Source organism: Rattus norvegicus, chromosome 8 (assembly GCF_036323735.1).
Source record: "Rattus norvegicus strain BN/NHsdMcwi chromosome 8, GRCr8, whole genome shotgun sequence".
Taxonomy (NCBI): Eukaryota; Metazoa; Chordata; class Mammalia; order Rodentia; family Muridae; genus Rattus; species Rattus norvegicus.
In genome coordinates this window covers 108,342,363-108,365,164 of record NC_086026.1, presented here as the reverse complement: position 1 = coordinate 108,365,164, position 22,802 = coordinate 108,342,363, and the positions used below count along the sequence as shown (strand labels likewise).

The 22,802-nt window shown below is 45.7% G+C and overlaps 1 protein-coding gene across 1 annotated transcript; it reads right to left on the bottom strand.

Annotated features, from left to right (window-relative positions):
- Positions 1-12,476: 12,476 nt before the first annotated feature.
- Positions 12,477-13,193, bottom strand: Prr23d1 (proline rich 23 domain containing 1). The gene has a single exon (NM_001408792.1). The coding sequence runs from the start codon at positions 13,191-13,193 to the stop codon at positions 12,477-12,479; it is 717 nt and encodes a 238-aa protein (NP_001395721.1).
- Positions 13,194-22,802: the final 9,609 nt, after the last annotated feature.

Below are 22,802 nucleotides of genomic sequence, written 5' to 3'. Positions count from 1 at the left end.
GGGGGATTAAAGGCCTAATTCCACCAAGAATCCTGTTTTTCTTAGCCTCACATGGATTGCTTTTTAGGAAAGACTCCTCATCTAATCAGCCTGAGTCAACAGCTTCATCTGTTTGGACACGTGATGTTATGGAATGGGCCGCCGCTGTGTTTTTATACCACATATCTGGCTGCCCCTCCAGGATGGCACTAGGAAGGAGGCCGGTGTAGGCTACAGTCTGGGAGGGGCTGAAGCGAGGCCGGTGTCTACCGCCATGGCAGGAAGTACTCTCTCGGATTTCATAACACGAATATGACCACGGAGGGTCCACATACCTTGCTTCCTCTCCTCTTATCACTCTGGAGTCAGAAGAAAGGATTATGGATCCTTCGACCAGAATTCTTCTCTCTCTCTCCCTCAGAATTAAAGGAAACAATCTATTAACCACACCCCTAGGTAGCTAGGATGGTTGGAGGGAAAAGGCAGTCAGTTGTGGTGACACACAGACACAATTCCGGGACTGGGGAGGCTGAGGCGAGGGGAATCACGAGTTTGACACAAGTCTGAGCTACATAGTAAGACTCTGTTTCAAGAAAAGAGTGAAGCTCTCTGTCTATCAATGTATCAATAGCTCCCTGTTCTTTTCCGTCTCCTCTCCATCCCTGCTTTTTCCAAGTGTGTCACCTTTACACGTTTGGGGACAGTTAGTATACCTCCCCTATATCCCAACCCTTCCTCTTCTCTCCGACTTCAACTGGTGCTTACACAGAGTCTCTATGTGGTCTGGATACATCACATCTTATTGCAACTACAAAAGCAAGAACTAGCATTAACAAGGAAAGCATTTCCATTTTATAGATGGGAAAACTGAGGCAAAGAGCAGTTAGGTCATTCCCCCTCATCCCCACAGGCTGAATGTGAAATGCAAGCCTGCAGGTGTAGAGTGCAGAGTGTAGTGGGCAGACCACACCTGTCTGGAACTTTGACCCCAGCCAGGCTCAGTCTTTGGTCTTAGTGAACAATACCAAGGTCACGTGCTTCTTATCTGTGCCACCCCTCCTGTTGCCCTTCCACATGTGCAATTCTTTGTATCAAACGTGTCAGCCGAGGTGGACGCTCAGTCCATTTGGACCTAATGGATGTCGCCGTGAATAAAGGGCCTGGCTGCCTCTGCCCTTCCCTGACTGCAGTGACAGTCAGCCAAACTGTTTTACTTACACTACGTTCTGCCTTGGGCACCTCAGAGCCAGATGGGAATGAGTCAGCAGAGGAGGGTTGCCGCCCTTTTGCCGGCGTAAGTTGGTCATTATTTTCATTCTCTGGACTGTGAGCACGGGGGCTGAGCGCCCAACCTTACTATTATTATTTTTTCCAAATAGAATGTGATGAACAGCAACAGGCTCCGAGGGGCAACTATCTCAAGTGGAGAGTCTGAAGAGCTCGTTACTGCCTCCCCCCCCCCCCCTTTTGCCGGCCTCAGACTCACAGTCCTACTGCAGCCTACTGTGTGCTAAAGTTACAGCTATATTCAGTCCAATCCTCATCTTCTGTCTTATAACGAAGGTCCTTGGCCAGGAACTGTCTTACATATGTGTCTAAGATACTAAAATGAACGCCCAGAGTTGTTTGAGTCTGGACAAGGGAGGACTGGGAGAAACAGGGGTCAAATACCTTGCTGGATGGATTGAGAAAAACAAATCCCAGCACTGAGGCTGGAAGCCTCTTAAAAAAGGTAATGGAACCCCTTTTCCTGTTGAACTCTCAAATCATCTGACCTGGTGCTTTTTCTTTTTCTTTTTTCCCTTTTTTTTTTTTTTTTTTTTTGGCTCTGGAGTTTATCAGAGACATCGGGTCCAGGAGTGTAGCAGGACTAAAGTTACTGGGGACAAAGCTGTAGGCAGGTCAGTGCTCCACAGGGAAGTCCCAAGGGCCTGCAGGCAGCCTCTGCCACCAAGAACTTCTAAGGCCAAGAAAGGGAAGCCTCGAAGCCAAACATCTCTGCACGGTCCCAGACAAATGTGTTCCTCATCAAGACAGATACAAACAAAGTTTATTAAAAAGCCTTCTAAAGGGACATTCCAAATCACCAGCAGGCCTCCTCGAGGTGACTGTCCATTCTCTTGTGTACTCTTCATTCCAACCTCGTTGGAGCTTTTCAAACACCAAGTCACCGATGTGTCCAGGAAGGAAAATAAACAGGCAGCTCGGGGTGACCCGGCTCTCCGAGACACTGCAGCTAGTGGGGTCGATAAGAATGACCCAGGAATGGAGCGCACACAGGGCATTGAGACCTCTTGGTCTGTGGGGTTTGAACCTCTGCTCTGTACCCTAATAGTGGCCCAGCAGGCAGAGGAAGCACCCCTGCGGCTACAGAAATGGTGGTTTGCAGTAGTGGAGCTCTGAATTGGAAAGGCCGTGCGTCTTCTCTGCATTCTGAGAGGAGGGGAGAGGTTTTTGCCTCTAACTGGAATGTTTTTCATCTGTGAAACTGGTGTTTTTGTTTTTGTTTTTTTTCCCCCCGGTTTCGTAGATGGGCACAAGAGTTCTCTGGCTGGGGTTGCTCGGGATTCTTAGAGGTTGCCTCACATGGCTTCCAAAACACATTTTGGGCACTCGTGTTCGTTACTTTTCTCGATTTAGGGGAGGAACAGTTCATTTTAGTTCATGGTTTCAGGGAATGTCGTCCTTGGTTGCCTGGCTACTAGCACTTGAGGACTTCAGGGAAGCAGGAGTGTGTGGCGGAGGAGAGAAGGGAGCTCTTTACTTGCCTAAGCAGGAAACCGGAAGGAAGACCGGAAGTGGCCACGGACCCCAAGTGCCTTACCCCGGTGATTTGCTTTCTTCGGCAGGGTCCCACTCTCCAAAGTTCCTAGAGCTTTCCAAAATGATGTCACCCTTCGGGAAGCGGGCATTCTTCATATGCAAAGTAAAACAGGTACCTTTGTGGATCCTGGGGGTCTTCAGGGCGTGATACAATTTTCTCCTGTGTAATCTGAGTGCGTGAGTGGACTGTTAAGTCAACAAAGGGGTGAAAGAAATTCTGTCTCAAACATCTGTGGTTGTCACTGCCTCTTGTGATACTTTGGAAATCTCTATTTCCTAAAATTCTGTCACTTCACGGGCAGAATGGCCTAACTACTGCCTCCAGCCCTTGGTGTGAGATTCCGTACGAGGATCTAAATGTTAGCAAAGACTGGGACACATGGGTACCATTATTATTATCTTTTTCCCACTTGAAACATTATTTTCTGTGTGAAGGTGTCTATGTCACAGGATATATGTAGAGGCGAGACAGTCTGAAGAAGCTGATTATCTCTCCCCTCTATCTGAGATCAAACTCCAGGCAGTTCAGATTGTCAGGCTTGGCAGCAAGCACCTTTTCCTGTTGAGCCATATTGCTGGCCCTGTTGTCACTTTTACCGTTGAGCATGTCTGTGTTTGCCTCTTATTCAACATTTTGGGGAGACAAGGAGTGTCCAGAGAGGAAAGGAAGGTGGGAGGAAAGGGCGCTCACAGCAGGGAGGAGGAAACCTTGACACTGATAGAAATTCTGTCTGTGGGCTCAGAGAGATAGTTCAGCAGTTAGGAGCACTCGTTGCTCTTGCAGATCAGGATCCAGCTTCCAGCACCCACGAGGTTGCTAACAACCATCTGAAAGTTTCATTCCAGGTAATATGATGCCCTCTGCTGGCCTCTGTGGGTACTGGTGCATGCATGCGGAACACAGGCAGGTGAAACGTCCACGCACAACATAAAAATACACTTGATCTTAGCCAAAAGGCCGAGAAGCGATACAACATAAAAATAAATAAATCTTAAAAAAAAAAAAACAAGACCCTGTCAGCCTGTCTCAGACCATCACAGCTCTGCCTAGCTGGGGCCAGAAGACGAAGTGTCCATTTCTCTGTGTTCACTCATCAGGCTTCCTTCACAGGGGAAGTTTATAGAGCTTCAGTGCTTTGAGATGCTCTGTATAAGGTGACCTGGAGTTGGTGGTGGGAAAGTAAAAAGGGGCCATGAAAGGGGGTTTCAGGTAGGGTGAAACAAAGATGCTATGAAGTGGGGGAATGGGGAAATAGAGGAGTGTAGTTGGGGAGGTGGAAAAGAAAACCCTTCTCCTTGTAACAATTTATTGATGGTTTCTTATGAGCAGCAGGTATTGTGTGTGGAGACTGCAGCAAGTTACCTCCTATGATAGTTACACACTACACACCATAAAGAAGGGAAATGAAGTTCAGGGAGTCTCAGTGAAACCCAAGTTGAGGCTGAGGTAGTTTGATGCCACGGCCTGGCTCTCAGCCCTTCACAGATCTCTCGTCCTGAGGCAAGAGATGCCCTTCACCTAAGGTTTTAGAACATGAATGTCTTTCTGGGAAGATCCTGCTCAGACTGGAGCTGCTAATGGCAGTGCTGGAGAGACCCTTTAGGTCACAGAGTTGTGTACAAAGGAAACCTGTGGCCAATTTTTGTGACTCCATCTTTCCTCGCCGTAAACATGTGCGATTGTGAACCCTGTTGCCCAGGTACACTACAGGAGAGCTTGGAGAAATTCCCCAACATGTAGGCCACCCAGATCCATTTCATCAGCATCTCTAGGTGAGGCCAGAGCACCAGTATCTCCTTAAACCCTGTGTTTGGTGCAAACAGCACCTAAACTTGGGAGTCCTCATAAGATAACCAGCTGGTACCAGTCTGTTCTGGTCAGAGCAGGTGAAGCCTGGTGTGGAAGCGTGGATTGGAAGTGGTGGATAGACTTACCCAGCACGGATTATACATGGTGGCAAACGGGAGGAGATCAAATACTAACAAAAGACTAGATGAGACTATGTGTCTGGTTCAGATGTATACAAGGCGATGGAGTAACTGGGATCCACAGCACCAGTGGGTGGAACATGACTGACTGGGATGTGTTGTTAATGGGGAGATACCAACAGCAGCTCAGAGGTGAAGTTTTCTAAGGCTCACTTCTCTTCCTGGTAATCCAGTGGTTCATGCTGTGACCCTTTCATGCAGTGCCTGCCTCATGGTGTGGTGACCCCTAATCATATTATTTTCATTGCTACTTCATCAGCATAATTTTGCCTCCGATATGAATCATAATGTGATTATCTGATATGAAGGATATCTGATATTCAGTGCCCATGAAAGTGTCATTTGATGCCCCCTCCCAAAGGGGAGTCCCATCTTTGGTAATTTATTTATTTATATTTTTGGCAGTTCGTTCATGCTTACCTGATGAGTTATGTCTGTTACTCCATTAGTTTATATCCTGTGCAAGGGCAGGGGCCGGCAGTTTTATATTCTTAGCATCTTATCTCACGCTTAGGAAGTATGTGCTGATTACATGACTCTGTTTTACACTTTCGGTTGCTTTGAGGGTCATGGACATGATAATTTCTCCAATACAGACTGCTGCTTTTCAAGCTGAAATCGGAGGCAATGCTCAGGTGACCATGTGACCCCTGCAGTCTAGACATTTGTCTACAAAGACTGAACAAAGGGGTGTGAGGGGACCAGGTGCTCTGAGATGAGACCCAGGTCTGCAGCAGTGCACGCACACTTGTGTGCATCCGGAAAGCTCTTGTTTACTTACTTGGTAGGCATCCTTGTTTGGGGAATTAGTGATAAAACCAAATCCCCTCTATTTCTGCAATAATGAGGCTAACAAAAAGGAAAGCCAATTTGATTATGTCTGGCTCTCTGGCAAAAGGAAAATAAGAAATAGCCCTTTCACCAGCTGCCCTTTGAAAGTGCTTCTCTTGGTCAGGATGGTTCACAGGGAGAAACCTCATGACTCTAATCTTACTTCATATTGGCTCCTGCCAGAGGTGACAGATTGTGTCTCCTCAGGACAGGGGCATTGTGGGTAGCCATCAAGGTCAAGTCAATGTTACACTGTGCTGTCTCTGTCATCAGAACAGCCCAGCCTGAGCACATCCTCTCTTGCAGGGAAAAGTCATCAGAAGCGTTCCTCTCTGGGATTCTGGTGGAGTGGGTGATAGGAAAAGCTTGGAGGGAAGGGCTCTTGACACCAGGCCCTCTTTCAGATTTTCTTATCTTAAGATGCATCTCTAAGGAAACTCCTCAGCTTCAAGGTGGCAACAGATTGTTTTTCCTGACATCAAGTAGAGGCTAAGTTTCTCTAAGGCAGGAACATCGGCTTCCCACGACCATTCTCTGCCTGGCCTGTGAAGTGCTCAGACTTGCTTGGTGAGGGCAAAGAATATGGCCAAGAAGTTGCTAGGAATTAAGTCTGGGATTAGAGAAACTTAAGCTTACTTCCTGGATCTGCCACCTCCCGGATGAGAATTTGGGGCAACTTCCTTAATAACATTTAGCTTGCTTTGTTTTTCACCTGTGAGGAGTTATGCTGTGCTAGGTATGTTACTATATAAGGTTTGGTGAGCTGGACCCAATGGTTCAGTACCTAGCGACAGGAGATGTCCCGGGAATGTCTAGTTGTGGAATGCATGGGGTGGGGTCCTCCTCTGTGGATTCAGGGTCGGGAGAGATGCTTGTGCACACCAGAATCCACTGGAAGTAAGTCCTCAGGCCTTCCAAGTTCACTACTCATTTAGTTCAACAATAGAAAATAGAGACTAATTATCCTTTCCTGCCATCTTATGCCAACAAGACCTCAGTTTAGAACATATATATTTGCAAATTAAATGTCTTCAGGAGACATGAGCCAGAGCATAGCACCTCTAGCCAGCAACCCCTTATTTGTATATGTGCATTACAGCACTTAATGTTATTTGTCTCCCTTACTCTTTATTTGTTTAAGCAATATATATATATATTATATATATATATATATATTAGGGGGTCAAACCCAGAACCTTACTGTGATGGTGAGTTCTCTACTACTGTGCTGCATCCCAGCTCCCTGGTTTTTGTTTGTTCTGAGACAGAGAATTATTAAATTGCCTAAAATGGCTTGGAACTCAGGATCTGCCTGTCTCAGCCTCCAGAGTATCTGCAGTTTTGTACACCACCATATGTACTTTCATTGGGACCCATCAAAGATGCATGTAACGGGGGCTTGTTGGTTGTACTTGGCCATCAAAGCGTAGGCAGAATGGGAAGCCTTGCTTATTCTTGGACAACCCCTAATGGGGTCAGCAGAGCAGAGGCAGCGGTGTGCTCTGAAGGGCTGCTGTGCCCAGCCAGCTCTGTGCCTGGTGTGAATGACGAAGGAGATACTGGCTGACTGAGAAGCCCTGCAAGGCCTCAATTAAGGGAGCTCAGCCAATCTGGTGCCTTAGGCCTCCACCTTATGGCAACGGCTCCCAGTCCAGTTACCTGCCAGTCCCAATGTGTCTGAAGACACCCTGCCTTGGTGTCTCACACAGCATGCTTATGTTTTGACATGTGGGGCTTGGGTCTTAACCTCCTCTGAAGGGAAAGAAGAAAGGACTAGAGAGCTCCAGAGTACTACTCGTCCACACAGGTCATTAAGGCCAGCAGTAGTTGCAGGGTAACTGGGTAATGAGTCTGAGGCATCGAGTGAGCGCTACCACTTACATATATGCTGAACACTTCCCATATATGACTGTATTTAAACCTAACAGTAACCTAAGCTGTTACCCAGCTCTTTGCCACCCCCTTCCCTCTTTTTAACAGGCTCTCACTATGTAGCCTTAGCTAGCTTAGAACTTGATATGTATACCAGGCTGGTCTTGAACTCACAGAGATCCCTCTGTTTCCATCTCCCAAGTGCTTGGATTAAAGGTGTGTGCCCACATACGTGGCCTGTTTTCCCCATTTATAGATGAAGAAAACAATGCCTGGAGAACATGAAAGCTAAAAAGCTCGAAGCCATTTTTTTTTGGTGGGGGGGGGTTGAGTTGGAATTCAAAAATAAGGTCTTTAAAGTTGAACTTTAAAGCCCGTGTTCTACTACCCCCTACTGGCCCCTGTACAGCCCTGGAGGACAAGCTATGGAGCCACAGACCTGGGAGCCCAACCTAGTCACACTCAGTCACTATCCCTCTCCAACCCTGTTTTCTTATCTACAGAGCAAAGCTGCCTCACAGGGTAGCGGAAAGGATTGTGTCAGTGTATTTAGTACAGTGCCTGAGTTCTGTGAAGGCTCAGAATGTGGGTCTCCCTTTTGGTTTGGAAGGGAAGACAGAGGAGGGGTCACCTTTTAAACCCCTTCTTCCTTCCAGCCTCCCCCACCCCACAAAAAAAAAAAAAAAAAAGAACAAAAAACCCTTTGTGTTAACATTGGGAGTTTTTGGATCCTAGTGGTTCATTCCTTTGTTTTATCAGCTAGGCTGCACAGAAAAGGAAGCTCTTTAGAGTAAGAGGCTTGTGTTAGAATTTAGGAGGCCTTGTCCCTAGTCCGGTGTTTTCCAACCCCCGTTTCCTCGTCAGCGAGGCCGGAGAGCTGTCCACGCACAGGGCTAATGTGCATATGTGGTGCACATGCAGCCACTTCCTGGTTTTACATCCACCGTAGACCATGATTAATCGATTGCAGCATCTTCGTCCGTGATCCTGAATGTGGCACAGCGTCCTCCCTCACACATGGAGACAATCACTGTCAACTGCTTAGAGCCGAAATGACAGTTATCCTCTTGGATATTTCTGGAGCTATTTGCTGTCTAACAACCCTTTTAGCTCGGCCACTGTGGCTCTATTACCAGGCCCGGTGGTGCTCCGAGGGCAGGCAAAGGAGCTGAGGTCTGATCTCAGCCGCAGGTGTCTCTACCAGCTCTGTGACCTTGGAAGAGCGGCTTCCATTACCTAAGCTCTATTTTTTAATTTGGGGAATGGCAGTTTCAACCGGTGCTGTGAGGCCGAAACCACTGTGGCTTTCTCGTAGGCGGGGCCTGGGTTCTCATCACAGCTGCGCCCTCTGCATTTAGAGCAGAGCCTTAGACCAGAACAGCACAGTAGAATGTTAAATCTGCAGAAACAGAAGGAACGACAAACCCATGCGCAATGTCTAGAGACGTGGTACTCAGTCCTCATGGAATATAAGTGACTGGAGTCTTTTCGGCATGTACATTCCAAGGCTCCGAGGAGATCAACCAGATGGCTTAGCTGGGGCCCGGTATCCCATTTTCTACAGGGCATCCTGGGAATCCTGCTGTAAGCTGTCTGTTATCTACTCTGTGGGAAGCATGGGCTAAGGATTAGGTGGAAATTAACACCCCTGAGGCCTCTCTTTGTGCCCTTTTTTCTTCCAGGAGTCGAATCAGGCGGTGTTTTGGAGTTCTGAGTGCCTCTGGACCAGGGAGGGAGGTACAGAGAAGGGCAGCTGAGCCTGATTCCCACATCCTGCTGGCTACTTGAGTCACAGGTCCCCAGCTGACAGATGCTCTTAGCTGTCACCCTCTGGGCTGTAAGGCAGGCTCAGAAAGGTCAGGGCATACTAGGGTCTAATCTGTCCATGCAACTCATCCTTAACTGTCTTGTGAGGATGCTGCATAATTCTCCACAACTTGAGCTTAAATCGTATTCCTTGAGAAGAAGCAATAAATGTAAAACGTGTGTGTGTGTGTGTGTGTGTGTGTGTGTGTGTGTGTGTGTGTGTGATTTGCTAATCTATAGACTTCCTAAAATAAGAAGTAGAAAATAGAAAGCAAATGTAATGTTTGGGCTCTCCTGCAACCCCTCCATTCAATGAACATAGAGCTCTTTGCAAAATCTCTTGTGTTAGGAACGCAAGTCTCTCCACCTTGTGCTTCGGTGTGTGGTAATGCAATTTGTGTGGAGATGGCTCCCATCACAGGGACCCACATCAACTCTCTGCTTTTGGAAACAGGGCTTGGTGGGCGCAGCCTGTCATTTCTCTGGTCTCCTGACACCGAGCTCAGACTTGTCAGATGGCTGCATGACCTTTCTTCCATCCCTAGTGGGAGTATCTTTGGTTCTTTTTCTCCCTGAGTTCTATGGCGCTCCCTCCCCCATTCAGGTACTCCACTGCATCAGCTTCAGAGATTCTTTTAAGCTGTAACAAGTCTACCAGGACCTAGGACAAGCAGGACACTATTAAATTTGGGTTAGAGTAAGCCTAGCCTGAGTCACATGGCTGCTTCTGCTCGGTCTTAGGTGGCTAGGAGTGTTTGGAGAGTGTTCTTGTGCAGTGAAGGGTTACCTGGATGTCACACTGTCGAAGTGCCTCCTCGCTGCCTTAGCCTGTGTTTCCTTTCTCACAAGTGAAACCAGATGGCCCAGGGTGGGCAACGAGTGTGGCTTGGAGTGACCCAGAGAAAGCTGAGCTTCTGATCCTACTACTGCCCCAAACCGCTTCTGAATGGGTTCACCTATGAACAAACCCTCAAATGTCTTTTATCTCCCAATCACCAAGAATCCAATCCTTTATTTAGTCCTGAAACTCGGAAGCTAATCTTTTATTTATTTCTACCGTAATCCCACTTCAGGCTCTGTATGGAACATTCCATTTAGGAACAGACATCTAGGATTTCAGAAAGACCCCCAGTTGGGAAAGTGTAAGGGCTTAGGAGGGAAAGGAAAACCAGGCCTGGGATGTTATGGTTCCACGTGTGAACTAGAGGAAGATTGCAGCTCATTTGGGTTTCTGGGATGGGTAATGAGCCATGGGCAGCTCCCTGATCACTTAACCGCAGACTTTTTTTTTTTTTTTTTTTTTTAAATCCCAGCTTGGTCCTAAAGCCAGAGAGAGGATCACTGAGAGTCATTGTTGCTTGAAGAGTAAGTTAGATCGGGAGCCAATTACAAAATCAATGTGGAAGAAGGAGACAATTGGGACCAAACCACTTAATCTCAGCCAGTTGACTCCAAGGGGCCCTGAAAGAAGAACTTGGCCTCTGGCAGCCTTCCAGAATGTCGTCTATGTCGTCGTTCATTCACACTTGCACTGGCTAATATTTCCCAAGTGTATGTGCGAAGGCCAGGGCTATCACTGGCCACTCTGTGACCAGAAGTTGTCCCTGCCCTCACAGGGCAAGCGGAGAAATAAAATCATTTAACTAAAATTGTGGTGGGAGGAGGGGTTTTGGTCAGTGTTACGTTGGTGTGAAGATGCCATGGTAGCAACTCTTACAAAGGAAAGCGATCAATTGGGACTTGCTTACTTTCAGAGCTTACTTAATGGTTATGGTGGGAAGCACGGTGGTGGCGCACAGGAAAGCACTTTGCTGGAGAGGTAGGTGAGAATTCTACATCAGGGTCTGGGGGCTTGCCTTGAGCTCTTGAATCCACAAAGCCCACCCCCAATGACACACTCCCTCCAAAAAGGCCACACCTCTTAATCCCTCTCAAGTAACATCGCTTCCTAATAACCAAACATTCAAATATAAGAGCCTCTGGGGCCCACTCCTATTCAAACCCCCACAGCAGGAGAGTTCCCCGAAGGACTTGGTATCTCCTATCAATGCCAGGAAGCTTCTGCTGGCAGTCAGAGTATGATTGGCTGACTGTTGGAGGGCGAACTGCCATGGGGCAGAACTGCCGAGGCACTACCGACCACTCTCTCCCCAACTGTCTGTTCCAGCTTCTCCAGGGCCGCTTCCAAACCTTAGCTGTGACTTGGGCTGCAGGGGCACATAGCATGTATTCAAGATTCTATTTCAATAACATGCTTCTGGGCCCAACCTCTGCCATTGTATCCAAAAGCAGCCAGCTGGCTAGACATACCCCAAGCTCCTCTTTAAGGAGGTAGTGATTATGTGCATCTGTGAGATTTCCCCATGTCTTAAAAGCATTAAGAAAACAAAAGTGTACCAAAGGCTTAAACTTTCCAAGTAATATTTTATTTCCATACATGGTGAGGCAAATTCTATAATGACTGAACATTTCACTCAAGTTTATAGGAGAAACAAATTTAAGTTAAAAGTTTAAAACAAATTGGAAGAAACAGTAACCCAAACATTTTCCATGAGTCTAATGCTAAAATAATTGTGAGAACTTCAGTCATATAGAAAGGTCCTTCCAGTGCATGCTGAAAGAGCTGGTGACAATATGGTGCATCAAGTCTCGTTCACAGGAAACTGACAAGTGAAGACTGTTCCAGCAGGTAAACAATGGCTCAGAAGAACTAAGGGAGCATCATCCACTCAGGGCTTGAACCACCTTCTCCTACTATGGTATTTGTCAGTTTCTGTGGAGAGCATCTTGAGTCACCCTCAACAAATCTTCATTCAGTCATTGATGGACAAGGGCAACAAACCCAGTGGTTTCTTGTTTCAGAGAATCAGGAGAGGCTGACCGGTTTCTTACCAGGAACTGCCAATGCACATGAGGAGAAAATGGAAGGTTTTGAGATGAAGCCTGAAGTTTGACTATCCATCTTCTGATTTTCAATGGCATATATTTTTTAAGCTTCCACGGTGTGATGTAGCGTCTCCCCTCTTGTTGAAGTCTTTATCTTCTTTCTCTAGTGTGCAGCAGAAAGCACTGTGTGCACACAGGCTCAACGTTAGGTGGTTGGGTATCCACAGGAGACCTGGGAATCCATGTAAAGTGTCCAGGTTGTTGAGTGTTGCTGTAGCAGTCTAGTTTTCCTAGAAGAGGCGCCTCCTGGCCTTGCACGGAGGGCGAGTAGGTCTCACAGGATTCAGTGGGCGCTCTTCTTGTGCACTTGAAGGAGGAGATGGAGGGGGAGGCTGCAGTGTTGAGCCTGGAAGAGGCTCCAGCATGCTGCCTTTAAGGCTCCGGGTGGACCACGGATCATAGCTCTCTGCACTCGGAGAGTCTGAAGGACTCCAGCAATCTGGGACTGGACCCTGAAATGAAGAAGAGAGATGAAGCCCTGGGGTCAGGCCAGCTGGAGCATTCATCCATGGCCTCCCTGAGGGAGAGGCAGATTCCAAAACCTCACTGTCCCTTACCGAAGGACTGATGGATCCTGGCTCGATGACTATGTGTTCCCGGGGCAAGTCCAGGAGTGCAGACCCAAGCGGCCTGGTGGGTGAGAACTCAGGATGTCCTGGCCAAGTGGAGGCCTGCAGGCCCTCGGGGACCAAGAGGAGGGTGTGTCCTGGGAGCGACACCTGTAGGATGGAGGTTGGTTGGGGCTGGAGCAGCAGGTCGAATCTATCCAGGTGCAGCTGCAGGGCAGAGCCAGAGGGCAGGAACACCACGGAGGTCAGCCTGTCACTGGAAGGCTGCATAGGCCCTTCCAGGTCCTGTGGAACACGCTGGTCTAGTTGGAGTCGAGGGCGCTTGACAGGTTTGGGTCCAGGGTCAGCCTTGGTGCTGTGGGGCCTCACTCCCACCATGCTGTGCTGATGTGCTGGTGCCCAATGAGGTGGAGTTCAGTAATGGGCTGGACCTGTGATCTGGACTTCTTTCAGGAAGAACTGTTGTCTGGCTGGCTTTTGCAAGAGACTCCGTGGCCTCTCTGGGACGGAGCAGATATGATCAGTAGGACTTGCTGATCAGGAGTGGTGTCTGGGAAGGGAGCTGAGTTCTTTATATATGCCTGGTTTTCAAGGCAGCCCCGCCCAAGCAAGGCGGAGCCTAGTGACCAGGCCTGCAGGGAAGGAGGGGAGAGGGCATAGGCAGCGAAAGGAGTCTTGGGAATTTCCGGGATCAGGAGAAGGAAATCAGCCCTTGGATGTCTTTATGGTTTGCACTGCCTTTATTTGTGGCTTCACAACAGAAAAATTATTTTCTCACCCCAGCCACATTGTCGTGAACTCTTTGACCCATCTCCACCAAGAAATTTTCTTCATTCTTAAAATAAAATGGAAATGGAAATTATGAAAGTGAAACTTCATTTGTTCCTTGGAAATTATGAAAGTGAAACTTCAGTTGTTCCTTGGGGGTCCAGCTTGGTACTTAACGCCAGTAACTGAGATATTTTTAGGTGACTATTTTTCAGTTAGAACATCGACCTCCAATTTGTAGTATACTGAAGTACATAGTTAATCTATGATTACATATTTGCCTAACATGCTGGAAGTCTATGTGTTTGATCTCTAGACATAAATCAAAAAGTATTCCGTGAGTACTTTAGAACATCCACAACCTCAGAGGTTAGGAGACAGTAATAGCATGATTATGAGTTCAAGGCCAGCCTGCTACCTGATAACTAGGCCAGTCTGGACACATACCAACTCTAGGCTAGCCTGGACTTCTGGAATCATGTGGTAGGAGATTAGTTCATCTAAGGGGCAGGAAAATGTTTCAAATTAAATCTTTTTTTTTTGCGTTGAAAATGATAATTAAGTACATTTCTGCTTGATTCCTAAGGGGCATTTTTGAACATTTTGTCATATTTATATGTGTCTGAGACTTGAAACCATTTTTTTAGGCTCTCTCTCTCCTTTCTTCTCTCTCCTCTCTCTGATTCTCTGTTGGCGCTCCTCTTCACACATACTAGACAAACACTAGAGCTCAGTGACACACCCTTACCCCTTAATGCTATGTTTCTTATTTATGTGTGTATATATATATATATATATTATGTATATATATATATATTTTACTTATTGACCATATTTAAGAGGCATTGGTAAGGGATTGTGGTGTCTGGTTTACTTGTTAAGTAGCCCTAAGCTCTGATGTGTGAATGCACCACACCTTTTCATTTTCACCTTCATTGAGTTTTTCTAACCATTTAAATGTTATATCAATGCATTTACTATGAGAAAATATTGACATCCATTGGTGAATTTTGTTCAAGGACAGGAAGACAGTTTTGTCTGCCCTGCTGAGTAAGCATTTTGGAAAATTTCTCCCAAGGGCCTTCTCTACATTTGTCCTCTTCTCCTTAGGTTTCCATAATGACATTTCTACATGTATAAGATAGACTCTGGCATGACTCGTGCCCCATTGCTCTGACCTCTTCTGACTCTGTTCATTTTCCTAATCATGTGCCACTGCATATTTATAACTTAAAATACTTTTAGTTTTTCTCTTTCAGAAAGTATGTCATGTAACCCACCCAACTGGCCTAAAACACACTGTATAGCTGAGGGTAACCTTGAACTTCTGGGTGACTTCTCCCCACCTCCCAAGGGCTAGATTACTTGTGTCAAGATAATTCCACTTCCAAAGAAGCAGATTCAGGGTGGGTTTTCCCACTTTAAATGATTCAATCACGAAAAATCCCTCATGGGTTACTGTACTCCTTGGGTTTTTGTCCTTCCCAGATGGAGATAAGCCTATAACAAACAACAATCGCCGCTCACTCTCTGTGTCAAAAGTTTTTACCTTCTCATTGTCTCATTCTTTTTAAAAACATATATTAATTTGTTTATGTGCCTGTTATTATGCCTCTGTTAGTTCATGTGCCCTGCAGGCCTGCAAGAGCCTGGAGAGAAGAGGGTGTCAGATGGTCTGGACTCACAGGTGTCAAGGGTCATGTGACTGCTGTGGACTTAGTAAATCGTTTTACGGTAGTGGTTCTCAACTGCCCTGTTGCTTTGACCCTTTAATACTGTTCCTCATGTTGTGGTGACCCTCATCCTCCCCAGATATAGCAGTATTTTCATCATTACTGTATAATGCATTACCCTACTGTTATTATAGTAATATAAATATCTGATATGCAGGATATCTGATAGGAGATCACCTGCAAGAGTCATACAAACTCTCAGAAAGGCTCTCTGATGAGAGGCCAAATTTTTTAAGTTCAGACTCCAGTTTGGAGACCCTGATCTGTGTTTGAACTCAAGTAAACTAACAGGCTGGTATCTAGTATTAGTTTCCAAGTTACCCCGCCCACCAACACCTGTGCCTAGCTCCAGTCTCTAGGCTGATCCCAAACGAGATGAGAGTTACCAGGTTTCATCTGCAACAAGACCAGTGTCTCCTGGTTATTCCCCCAACAAACCTGTAATCCCAAGTTAAAAGCTCACCCACTGCCTATGGGCCACCAATGCAGAAGGGTACAAAGGTATGATAGAGTCTCAGTTATGTTAAAGGCCACAGTAGCCTTCCAGTTAAATGCTTGCACATGTATCCCCTGTTTGCTGCTTACTACGAGGCATTGATCCAATAGATGTTCAGGGCTCTGCTATCACCGAAACTGTCCCGAGTGACTGTGGAATATGGGGTGGCCGGTTTGGAGTGGGAAGCAAACAGGCTCGAATAGAATAGAATAAAGACTCTGGTGTGAGTTGCATCAGACTGGCTCCTGTCTTTGTGTGTGTGTGTGTGTGGGGGGGTCACCAACATTTCACTTGTACTATATTTTGTTGCATTGGATGGGAAGTTCCCCATGACACACAGGACTACTTGTCTGAAGGTTCTTGAAGCCAGCAAAACTAGTCTGGGTGAGATGTGCAGAGCATAAATGAGGAAGCAAGCTTGTGTAGATGTCAATGTGGTAACTCTTTGAGCAGTGCTGAGATGATTTATTTGTGTGGAACCTGGTGGCTTCTGTTGCCATGGTAATTTTTCTAGGCTCGAGCCCTGCAGAAGAAACTGTCTGAGTATCAGAAGTCTTCTATGTGGTCTGAGCAGGTAAGTACTTATCGAGTGGCACTAAAACTTGTGTTTTGTGTGGTGGCTAATTTGTTTGAATGTTAGAAACTTTTTGTGAGATCTACAAAATGTAACAAAAACTTGTGTAAAGATAGATAAATGACTTATGATGCTATGGCGATATTTTCCAGGTCTGTGTAAACATTTGTACAGTACTGAGGGTTGGTGTGTGTGTGTGTGTGTGTGTGTGTGTGTGTGTGTGTGTGTGTGAGAGAGAGAGAGAGAGAGAGAGAGAGAGCCACCTTCTCATTTCTTCTTGTTAGTATAGGCACTAGATTTTCCTGGTTTTGTTTGGTTCTTGTTTCTGGTTGTGCCTTTTTCTGTTCACTGATTCTAAATGATGCCACAATTTTCTGGGAACAAGGCCTTGAATTTGTTTTTGTGGCTGGTTTAGGACAGACATGTCTGGGAGCCATGGCTAAGGTGGGGCCAGGAGATGTCCTGAGCCTCATTTTGGGTGGCCTTGGGCTCAGGGAACAGAGGTATCCAGATGTCTGGGTACAAGGCCTTGACTTTTTATCTGTGGCTATCTGGGAGCTGTGGTTAAGGTAGCAGGGCCAGGAGATGTCCTGAGTCTTGGTCTAGAGTGAGTGTGGGCTCAGGACAGTAGAAAGATGCTCAAAAATCTGGTTCTCATCTTGTGACTGTGCACCTCTTTCTGGTTATTTCTAATTTTGCCTGATAGAGAGGGAAGGTTGAATTTGTATTTGGGTGTTAGAGAGAGTTCTTTTTCAAGAGTGTTACTTTCTGGTGATTTCTAGTCTCTGTTCAGTAGAGAGGTAAGGTTACATCTGTATTTCTCTGCATTATATTTGAGGGTTTTTTGTTGTTACAAAGTGATTTTGACAGATGTATTACCATGGGATAGACACCTCTAACCCCTTTGGAATTGATTTATATTCATTTTAAAAATGTTAAAGGAAAGGGGGAGAATCTCTTGGCCATTATTAAGAAAGATAAATTGACTACATTCTGCATGTTAGAATGGCCCACTTTCAACAATAATTGGCCCCCCAAGGGGCCTTTGGTCCAGGGGATAGAAAAGGTCATTTTTAAATCCAACATTGGCCACCAAGACCAAACACCTCATGTGGTGGTTTGGAGAGATCTTTTAGAGGACCTGCCCTCTTGGCTTAAACCTTTACTCCCAAGACAACAAGCAGAAGTTCTTGTCTTGGCTACCAAGGAACATACTACATGAAGGAAGACATACTATATCATCCATCCCCTTCTGCACCACTACATTACATGGTTCTTAAAGGAGGGGCAGAAGAAGATGTTGTTTTTCTACTCCCACCTTACTTAACCCCTCAGGTGGAAGAACAGCTGCCTCAGGCAACTGGACATGAGGTGGTCCCATCACAGGCAGTTTGAGGGGGGCCTGCTTCAGGGACATGGAGCTGATTGGTTGCTCCCTGCTCCACAGTCTGTTGGCCTGGCCTTCCATAAAGCAGGGACAGTCAATGACCAAGGGAATCAAACTGATCACCCCTGACCCTTTTCACCAGTGATCTTTGTACTGGAGACTTCAGAACTGATTCTCCCTTTTCAGACCATCACGGAAATCTAATTTCTTAGAGACAGTCTTCTTCACTCACCAGGACACTTTGGATCATTGTCAACAACTCTTGCAGGTCCTCTTCACCACAGAGGAGAGGGAAAGGATCCAGACAGAAACCAGGAAGCTGGTTCCTGGCCCCACAGGAGAACCCACTCCCAGTTAAGCAACTATTGATGTTTGCCTCCCCATATCTCACCCAGACTGGGATTTTAAGACCCTTGAATATCAGAGGAGGTTCTTTGTCTGTCAGTCTCTGCTAGCAGGTATCAAGGAGGCCACAAGGTGGCCCACAAATTTGCAAAGGATGTATGACATTGGACATGGAGAAAATGATGGCCGTGAAGCATTTTCATAGAGGGTTTAGAAGGCATTTCGACAGTACACCCAGATGGATCCTGAAACACCAGAGGCAAAGGCAGCAGTTGCTTTAGCTTTTATTAATGAGGCGACAACAGGTATTAAGCAAAAGCTCCAGAGGCTTGAGGGGTTAAGAGAAAGGAGTCTGAGGGACTTATTGGTAGCAGCACAGAGAGTATTTATAGAAGAGAGAATTCAGAAGAGAAGATAAGAGAACAGAAATGAGAGACTGGAGACCCGGCAAAGATCCTGTTGGTAGTTAAGACCAAACCAGAAGACCATAAGACATGCTTAAACAGACAAGAAGGAGACACAGGGGGCCCTCAAGATCAAATGTGTCCCCTCCCCAAGCCCAAGGTAAGCCTACAATTGAAAGGGAATCCTACCAGCTTTTTTGTTGATAATAATGTTCAACATTCTGTCTTGCTAAAACTTAAAGTCTCTTCCTTAGTGGTAAGGGAAACAAAACAAACCCATGACTTCTTCCAGGCCCTGGAAAATTTATAATATTGAGGCTGCACTAAAAAGGTCTAACTCGGGGTTGGGGATTTAGCTCAGTGGTAGTGTGCTTGCCTACCAAGCACAAGGTCCTGGGTTCGGTCCTCAGCTCCGAAAAAAAAAAAAGTAAAAAGGCCTAACTCTGCCAAATACAGATGATACCCCCCACCCCAGACCTGGGGTTGCATACTAAGACTCAGGGCCCTGGCATCAACCAATGGTCAATGTGTCACTAATTTGCAGAAACTGGATTCCAACCCGTTTACACATCAGTGCAGCAACAACCTCCTGGTTAAAGATGATGCCCAAACCACTCATGATCAGCCTCTCTTCTTGAATGCCTCCAGGATTACTTTTTAGTTGCCCTGTTTCCTCACCCTGACCTCATTCGAAGGGAGACTGCAGGACCGCTCAGAGAGATGCAGAGGTAACTTGGTTTACCAATGGCGACAGCCTCATCCAGGATGAATAGAGGTATGTGGGGACAGTGGTGGTCACAAACACCAAGATCATATGGGTAGATCCATTCCTGGCAGGGTTGTTAACCCAGAAAGTTCAACTGGCAGCACTGACTAAGGTATTAGAGCTGAGAAAAGACAAGAGAGACAGATAGCCAGCGTCCCTTTGCTAGCGCTCTTATGCGTGGGGATATTTATACAGAGAGAGGCCTTCTAATGGCAGAAGGGTAGACAGAACTCCACCCCAGAGGGTAACAAGATAGCCCAGTGGGTGGCCCTAAAATTTGTGACCCTTATGTTCTTGATTTCTCTAGACCTAGGAGATCCCACACTCTCTGATCAGACAGAAGATGTGATCTGGTCCAAAAACATGCCCATGTCTCAGTGTCATAAGAGATGACAGAGGACAGCTGACTACAAACATTGTATCAGTGCAAGTGGTATACTGAAAATGATCCATTGTTCCTCACACATAGGACACTGGAGAATGCAGGACTTCTGCCAGTCCCACATCAGAATTAGATATACCAATTTGAAAATAGCTGAAATTGTTAAAAACTGAAAGGCCTGTCACTCGAGTAATGTCAATTGACAGTGAGAAGAACCCTGAAACACCAAGCCAGGAGTCTATCAGGAAATGGACTTCATTGGTATAAATATTTTCTGGTATTTATAGAAACATTTTTCATAATAAACAGAGACTTTTCCAACTAAGCATGAGCCTGTGCAGATGGTAACAAAGAAACAACTGAAATAAACTCTTCCAAGGCGTGGTTTTTCTAAGCTTATAGTGTTAGACAATGGACCTACATTGTGTCCCAGGTAAGTTACAGATTAGCTAACATTCTGGGGATTGATTGTAAACTTCATTGTGCTTAGAACCCCAGAGTTTAGGACAGATAGAGAAGATAAATAGAATCCTAAAAAGAGACCTTCATTAAATTGACCTTAGAGAGTAAAGGTGACTGATTGAATCTTGTTTTCTTTGTCCTTTATAGGGTATGAAATTCCCCATAACAGATGGGACTCACCCCTTTTAAAGTTCTGCCTTTTTTTCACCTATTGAGAGAAGTCATTACTGAAAGAGACAATTGATAATTATTGCATGATTTCAAGGGTGTCCGCAGGCATGCAATCATGTTTGGCTTAACCTTCTTGCTTTCCATAAAACAGGTCCAGACTGGAGCTCCACCAACTTTAGCCTGGAGATTGGACTCAGTCAACAGATATTGCCAGGCGACACTAGAGCTTTGCTGGAGGAGTCTCTGTGCTACAGAGTTGCAGCATGGATCCACTGCACATCCCTTTGAAGTAAAGATGACCCTGTGTAACAGAAGGAGAATTCAGCCTCCCAACTCCATCCAGTCTCTAGGATGGGGCCCTACCCATGCCCCAGGAACCCACAGAGCCTTAGCCCTGTTACTCTTTTCCGGAAACTTCAGGAAATTCTATGATTGGGCCTTCTAGTCACAAGAGAAATGGAAGATGAGAGGCCATACATCTTTTAGTTTAAGACTCTATTTTAGAGAACCTTAGCCAAATTTGAACTCTAGTAGCTATCCTCCTACTCTGTGAGTAGGTTCTAAATGATGTAAACCTTCATTCTTACCGTATTTCAGTGACTTGACTTTCTGAGCAAGTATCCATCTTGTGGTATAAATGGTGGCTCCTGTGTTTGTTTTTTTTTCCCTCCATTTTCAAAATGTTCCATGGAACCCAGGCTGGCCTTGAACTTGCTCTGTAATCGAGCCTGTGGTTTACCTTCTGCTCCTTCAGCCTTACCCTGAAATTACAGGTAAACACAACAAGCAGTACACTTAATCGTTTTAAGGACACTACATGGAAAGGATCATTTTGAAAAAACTGACAGTGATCCATTTCAGCTTTTTTCATATGCAAACCAGTCAATTTTCCTATCACACTGTATCAAAACCTTTAACCTTTTCTACTAAGTACCGTTATTTCTAATATTACATAGTCTCTTATTGTTTGCTGTGTTTCCCTATAGAGGGATTATGAGAGCGTTGGTGGGAATTCTATCAAAGGAGAGGGAGGACGATTAAATCACTACATATCCATGCTTCCCTTTCTCTCTATCTTTAACTTTACTTACTTCAATGTCTAGTTTAATGATCGTTCTTAAATGATTTAACCCTCCTTTTATTCCAACACCCACTGGAGGTGGTGCAAAAGACAGAATGGGGATGTGGACCTGGTTCCAAATGATTCTTTGTGGAATCTGCCATCTTGTCTGGGACTTGGCTGTTGTCTTCACAGAGGCAGTTTGATGCACAGGACGGCAGCAACTAGATCCACTGGCAAACACTTCTCAGATAGACAGGCAGTGCAGCTTGGCATAGACAGGGTAGGACCATGTGGCTGGACCTAGCAGGAACAGCCAGGCAGGAGGATTAGGTCAGGGGGAATAGCAAGAGCTGTTCCTCTCCAGACAGAGCAAAGATCAGAGAAGAAGAGAAACCAACAAGTGCTTTGCTGTTCAAGCAAGGCAAGTCCAGTCTCTGTCACTGTCTGCCCAGTCCTTTCTACACTCCCTCCAAACATCACGTGTTCTCCATGGTCTTGATTTAAGCACACATCTTACCTTGCCTCAGCAGGGGAGCCTGTCTCAGCTGACATCACTCTGCCAATCAGCCTGAGTCTGTGGAAGTGGTAACTGTAGTCCACCACCAGTTGTCTTTGGTGCATTTCTCTCTATGGAGTCCTGACTAATTGAGCTCAACTGTGCAATGTAAAGCAGACAAATACATGCATGTAGTTAGTAAGGAATCCCTCATTTCCTGTCCTTTCACCTACTTGGTTTGGCAGAACATACTTTCTCCTCTGTTCCTTCCCGAGTATGACTGATCTAAACCCCATCCAAACAATTACTTTCCAAAGAACACTTTTAATTCTTCTTTTTTGTTTAGTTTTATTATTTTTATTTCATGACAGTATTTCTTTGGGAGGAGCGTTAGTTGTTCTAGTCCAGGCTGGCTTTAAACTTAGAGATCCAGCTGCCTCTGCACCCCACATTTTGGTTTCAGGTGCCTGTGTCACTACTGGCAGGCCCAACCCATTTTGTCATCCCCCATACCACGTCAGCCACAACATCAGCTGACAGACCTTGGTGCTTCTGTGTTAGTTTCATTTTGTGATTATGTGCATGTGTACGGTGTTCCCCAGGGTGTCTTAATGGTAGATCTTTTATGAAAGCAAAATTATCTCATAGGCTTAAACTTTACGAGTAATATTTTATTTCCATATATGAGGAGTCAAATTCTATAATGGCTGAACATTTCATACAAGTGCGGTTTATAGAAGAAAACATTAATTTAAAGCTAAAAGTATAAAAGAATGTGAAACAGCAACCCAAACATTTTCCATGAGTCTAATGCTAAAGTCACTGTGAGAACTTCAGTCATAAAGAAAGGTCCATCCAGTGCATGCTGAAAACAGCTGGTGACAATGTGCATCAAGTCTCGTTCACAGGAAACTGACAAGTGAGGACTGTTCCAGCAGGT

Bases quoted from the DNA above. Each gene is read 5' to 3' on its own strand.
- Prr23d1 (NM_001408792.1), bottom strand. From the start codon at position 13,193: ATGGTGGGAGTGAGGCCCCACAGCACCAAGGCTGACCCTGGACCCAAA.